This window comes from Laccaria bicolor, genomic scaffold (genome assembly GCF_000143565.1).
Source record: "Laccaria bicolor S238N-H82 LACBIscaffold_5 genomic scaffold, whole genome shotgun sequence".
Lineage (NCBI taxonomy): Eukaryota > Fungi > Basidiomycota > Agaricomycetes > Agaricales > Hydnangiaceae > Laccaria > Laccaria bicolor.
The window spans coordinates 62,007-68,523 of NW_001889876.1; the positions used below are offsets into that span (position 1 = coordinate 62,007).

Below are 6,517 nucleotides of genomic sequence, written 5' to 3' on the forward strand. Positions count from 1 at the left end.
ACGCTGCGTCCAGAGACAACGATTGCTCGTATTACGGGCAGAGATTGCTGCTGTTGGGTGGTATACCATGCATGTAACGACACAGCGTTGGGCGTGGGGTTACTGAGAAGTTCTGAGCAACGAGTAGAGGATAGCAACCAAATAGCCACATGGCTAGGCGCAACCGATCAGATGATAAATGTACGTGTGAGGGTCTCGATGCACGATGGGATGCAAGTGGCCGGGTCGTCAAGACCTGTGTAACGGATGGGGGCAGTTAGCGAGGCAAAAAATCGAATGTATGGGAGGTGATAAGGAATTCAGAGGTCGAGGAAAGGAGAAGGGTATGAATGGGGAAGTAACGCAAGGGCGATAACTTACCAAAGGAGAGATGGCCGTTATCCCTACTCTCCAGCTCTCCAACTGAAGCTTACGCTTATGAACAGGTGGACGGCAGTGACCTAGCATGATATATAGAGCTTTTCGAGAGCATATTAGGTTCGTCGAGCTGGGCATCGTTAAAAACGCCAGCCACGTCTGCAAGGGAACGTTTTTGTCGACTTGTGGAAAAGAAAAATGATCAACCTGAGCTAACGAAGTCTCCTCCATCATATGCACAGTGGCTTCGAGCGGGTTGTCGGGTGGGAGTCCAAAGATGGAATTGGAGCGGAAAAAAAAGTCGATTCCAATTCTGTGTATACCGTAAGCATCCAGTAAACTTCCCAATTTCGAGATTCAATTGTCGTACCAGTAGAAATCTGAGATTTGCCGTCTTGTACGCTTTAGAAGCATGGCGCTCGTAAACGAAGTTAAGGGGACCGGAGCTGCCACAGAATTATCAGTATATTAGGCTAACAAGTACATGTGGAAGGAGGGGGGAAAAGTTTGGTTACAGCACAGAAGGAGGAAACGAGGTAAGGTGGACACTGGAAAGGGGACGAGATTTAATGGAAGGAGGAACTCACTCAGAGCTGATGCACTCGAACATCTTTGCAATGACGCCCGTGTCCTAACTCTTCGCGCATCCAACAGTTCCTGGCTCTCTACATCGGTGCATGTTGACGAAAGCGGCCATCGGGTTTTCTTGAGGTCGATAAGGATCTCTAGGCGATGTGGGCAGTGACTGAACGACCCAGAGAGGAAACGTTGGCCGTTCGACGAGGGGAGTTCGTGGCGGATTTGAATCCATGGGACTGGAACCCCCATCGAAGCTAGCCGAACAAAAACAACATCGACTTGACACCAACGATTTTCCAAGTCGAAGGGCCCCTAGGTGGGTTGCAGGGCATCTCTCCTCGTGAAAGAGAAAGGTGTGTTTAGTGTCGGGTTGGTCATCAACAGGTCGGAGTTATCTTTCTCGCATAGCCACACCCAAAACCTTGCCACGCCCACCTACGCCCACGCATCTTTCTCTTAACTTCCATCTTGTCATCTAACAATGTGTATCCCAACCAATCACCCTTTCCTCAAACCGTTTTCTAGTCTGAAGAAAGCGATCACAAGATCACGCTCGCCGGTGCCTCAATCTGTGGGCATTGCTAGCGATGGTATAGCTTGCCCCAGCTCTGATTCCCCTCTCTTGATAACTCCATCTTTGACCATCCGCGCGGCACCAGTCACCAGTAAGATAATTTTAAATCTTCCTGCCCAAAAGTGAATGCTGCTGATTTGTTTGAAGGTCCTGGGGAAGGAGTGGTTGAGCACTCACAGCAGGTTTTACCTATCTCCACTGCTTCTGTTCTGAGTGTAGGCATGTCAGTGGGTGCGGAAATGACTGTGGCCTGTGAGATACCCCTCAATCCGTTTGCTATAACATTGATGTTGACCTTCATCAATTCTAATCTCACAGCTGATCAGGTTGAAGTCCCTGTGCAAGGAGCTGTTGATGTCTCTTCTCCTATCTTGACTGGTTCATGCTTGCTCCAAATCTCTATATTCTATTTCTGATAACTCTATAGATTTCCCAAGTTCTGGCTTGCCCATCTCTCTACCCATTCCTTCTGCTCTGAGTGCAGAAGGGATGCCTGCCAGTCAGTATCCTTATAAATATAGCTCAGGTTTGCTCAAATCTAATAGACCATGCAGACTTATCAATAAACCAAGCTGACATTATCAACAACACTTTTGCTGAAAATGTGAACACAGGCACTAACTATGGTTTGTTGTATTTGGATCATCACATTTATTGCTTTCACTTATATTTCAATAGGTACCATTTATCAAGGTAAGGAGTAAGAAAAGCATTATATTCATTGTAATGATATATGTGGTTGGTAGGTGTGGACCTAAATATTCAAATCACACTTGAGATGATCAGGGATGAACAACTGGGTATTATTGCAGGTTCTTATTTCAAATGTATAACTGACTTCATTTTTTCACTACAGTGAAGGAGATTTATGAGTGGCTTTCTCCCCCTAAGGAGTCTGTTAACTACAATGCTGCATATGAAATTTGGAAGAGTCAACTAGACACCTGTCAATGGTTTCTCACTGGAAGTACATTTTCTGGGTGGCTCAAACAGCCTGGCTTTCTCTGGATCAAAGGAAAAGGTAAGTCATCTGTCAAAAACTGTAAATTTATATGATATTGACAATCTATCCAGCTGGCTCTGGGAAAACCATCTTAAGGTTGAGAATTCCAGCATTTTTATGAAATTGAATTGATTTTTATTTTCACAGCTCAGCAATAATTCACAATGTTCTTCAAGGATTCAATTCTGCTACTGCATATTTCTTTTTTGATGGAAGAGACTCACAGAAGGATTTCCAGCAGCATGATAAACTGATACGATCACTTATCTGGCAATTCACTCTCAAATGTGAGGGTGGAGTACCTAAAGTCTTGAAGAATCTTTATGTTTGCTGTGGCAATGGCCATCAGGAGCCAACTCTGGATGGTCTGCAGGATACTCTTGAAAAAATTCTTGGTGGCTTTAGCTCAACATTCATCATTCTGGATGCTCTTGATGAATGTACTGAAAGAGAAAAGCTTCTTAACTGGATTCAGACTGTTGTCCTGGAGAAAGATATGAATCTAGGGTGCCACTTAATGGTTACTAGTTGCCCAGAGCAGGAGATTGAGGACAAGTTAAAGTCTTATGATTCTCTTGACTTGGTTGAGGAATCTGAGAATCATGATCTTGAAGCCTATCTTGACTATCAGCTTCAGAATGACTCTGACTTACAAAAATGGACGTCAGACACTCAAAAGCAAATAAAGTTGACATTGATGAAACAAGCAGATGGAATGTATGTTTATTATCAATATTTGAATGACAATTGCTAATGCTAACTGCAATTTTAGGTTTAGCTGGGTTGCATTACAGTTAAATGAGTTCAAAAAGTGCCGGACCAAGACTGACCTAAAAAAGCAGCTAGCTGATCTACCTTGGGGTTTGGACAAAACCTATGATCGAATCTTACTGGGGATCAATGAAAAAGATTGTGGTTATGCAAAAACATTTTTACAGTGGCTATCTTTTGCTGTTCGTCCACTGACACTGGAAGAACTGGCTACAACTGCTGCTGTTGATCTTTGTGCTGAGAATGGACCAGAGTATAACTCTGATAATGAACTTCAAGATGTTAAGGATGTCTTGAAAATATGTTCTAGTCTTGTTATGAAATCAGATGGTATGGTTTAGAATAACACCAGATTGAAATGAGCACTGACTATTAAATAGGTTTTATCAAGCTTTCCCACTTTTCTGTCAAAGAATATCTGATATCTCAGTATATTCAAAATCATGAAGTGACACATCTCAGAGACTTCAGCTTCAATGAAGAGCTATCACACTCTGTCATATCTCAAATCTGTCTGGCATATCTTTTGCAATTCCATACATCTGAGCCACTTGATACAAATCTGGAAGTGTCCTCCCCTCTTGCAAACTATGCTGCAAAACACTGGATTTCACATACACATTCCAGTGGAAACAATGGATCTCAGTCATCTATACTGTTTACATTGATGATGAAGCTCTTGACAGATGAGAATGTTGCTTTTCTGAACTGGGTTCGACTTTGCAATATAGATTACTTTGGCTCTAGAGAGCTACAAAGACAAAGGGATCAGATTGCTAAACCACTATATTATGCATCACTGGCTGGACTGACTGAAGCATCACAAAATTTGCTAGAAATGGGAGCAGATGTGAATGCACAGGGAGGAAAGTATGGAAATGCACTCCAGGGAGCATCAAATGGAGGCCATGAGGCCATTGCAAAGCTGCTGATAGAGAAGGGGGCAGATGTAAATGCACAGGGAGGACACTATGGAAATGCACTCCATACAGCATCACACAAAGACTATGGGGCAATTGCAAAGCTGATGATAGAGAATGGGGCAGATGTAAATTTACAAGGGGGAGGATATTATGGAAATGCACTTCAGGCAGCATCAAGTACAGGCCATGAGGCCATTGTAAAGGTGTTGATAGAGAAGGGGGCAGATGTAAATGCACAGGGAGGATATTATGGAAATGCACTCCAGGCAGCAATTTATGGAGGCCATGAGGCCATTGCAAAGTTGTTGATAGAGCAGGAGGCAGATGTAAATGCACAGGGAGCAACCCCATAGAAATGCACTTGAGGCAGCATCATACAGAGGCCATGAGGCCATTGCAAGGCTGCTGATAGAGAAGGGGGCAAATGTAAATTTACAAGGGGGAGGATATTATGGAAATGCACTTCAGGCAGCATCAAGTACAGGCCATAAGGCCATGGCAAAGCTGTTGATAGAGAAGGGGGCAGATGTAAATGCACAGGGAGGATATTATGGAAATGCACTCCAGGCAGCAATTTATGGAGGCCATGAGGCCATTGCAAAGTTGTTGATAGAGCAGGAGGCAGATGTAAATGCACAGGGAGCACACCATAGAAATGCACTTGAGGCAGCATCATACAGAGGCCATGAGGCCATTGCAAGGCTGCTGATAGAGAAGGGGGCAAATGTAAATTTACAAGGGGGAGGATATTATGGAAATGCACTTCAGGCAGCATCAAGTAAGGCCATAAGGCCATGGCAAAGCTGTTGATAGAGAAGGGGGCAGATGTAAATGCACAGGGAGGATATTATGAAAATGCACTCCAGGCAGCAAAATATGGAGGCCATGAGGCCATTGCAAAGCTGTTGATAGAGCAGGGGGCAGATGGAAATGCCATCTAGCACACCATAGAGTAATGCACTCGAGGCAGCATCATACAGAGGCCATGAGTCCATTGGAAAACTGCAATGATGAACAAGATATCTAGGATGCTGGAATCTCTCTACAAATGTTAAGGTAGAAGTATTCTTGGTATGTTCAGTATAAGGAAACATTGAAGATGAAGTTTTGTGACTTGAATAGCAAAGTATGACATTTTGACATCTGGTATTGAAATGTAGCTGGAGAACAATATACTGCTTGAAAGCATTTTTATGTGATTTTCTCATTATAACAGAGAAGTTTCCACAAGCACTAGACCCTGAAATTAGTTTCTCTCCAATGTTATCACCAACAGTGAGCACAGTTGCTACTTTCCCCTGATTTTCTGGCTATATTTCATGCAGATTTTCTTATTTGACAGTATACACTGCACCCTGAGAATAGTATATAACATCAGCAATAGTGAAGTATTTTTCCTTTATTATTCACACACAAATCTACACTTTTACTATTTTTGTTGTGCACAACTTTTGACTCACCACTCAGTGATACACCCATAACCTTGGTTTTTTTTTCATAAAAAGTCACTCAAACATTCTGAAATTTGGTACAATCATAGAAGGGTATTTATCTAAACTTTACATGTAGTTTTGTACTGAATGGTTGTGCTTAAGCTAATTTCCCAATTTTGGTGTATCATTAGCCAGTGAATGCACACCTTAAATGCAAACACACCTCAAGAACACAAATAAAAAACTATCAAATTGTAATGTACTTAATAGTAGTTTGTCAAATGTATCTGGTATTGCGAGGGGGATCCTGCACAGTGGCACAACAAATAAATAAATGGTAGATTCAGGGGGAAATGAAGGAACATGGGGTGGGTTGTTGAGATTTAAGCAAGGGATGGAGGGAAAACTTGGAAGCTGGAGGGAGGGGAGGGTGAATTTATAGGCAGAGGTGGATAACTTGCCAAAGGGGTGGGGAATAATGTCCAAATCACCTGCTCTAAACCCTACTATCCTGTCCATGTCCATGGGAAGGAATGACAAATGTGCCAGACCCCAATGTGGATCCTCCAAATTGTACACTTTGTACTTTGACCTGCCCCTGAACTGGGACAAGGAAGTGAGGTTGGGTGGGGGTGTGAGTGCTGTGGAGCCTCTAAGGTTGTCTAGGAGGAATAGGCAGAAGAAGGTGGTGGCAAGGACATGCCTCCCACAACGTCAATGAGATAGTGATGTAATAGGTACATTGCAGCCCAATACAACATGCCCGTGTAAGCCCACACATATTTTGTAGTGGCTGGGAAGAAGTGGGATAGACAGAGAGCTTTAATGGTTGCACAGCCTGTGTGTAATGAGGAGAACATGGGGATCCTCTAGAGTG

General features: G+C 43.2%; 1 protein-coding gene across 1 annotated transcript; it reads right to left on the reverse strand.

The window, feature by feature from the left end:
• Nucleotides 1-6,302: 6,302 nt before the first annotated feature.
• LACBIDRAFT_313426 (uncharacterized protein) lies at nt 6,303-6,500 on the reverse strand (the record flags this gene model as incomplete). The annotated part of the gene is made up of 1 exon (XM_001877604.1): nt 6,303-6,500. One exon carries the CDS (start codon nt 6,498-6,500, stop codon nt 6,303-6,305), a length of 198 nt encoding a protein of 65 aa, XP_001877639.1.
• Nucleotides 6,501-6,517: the final 17 nt, after the last annotated feature.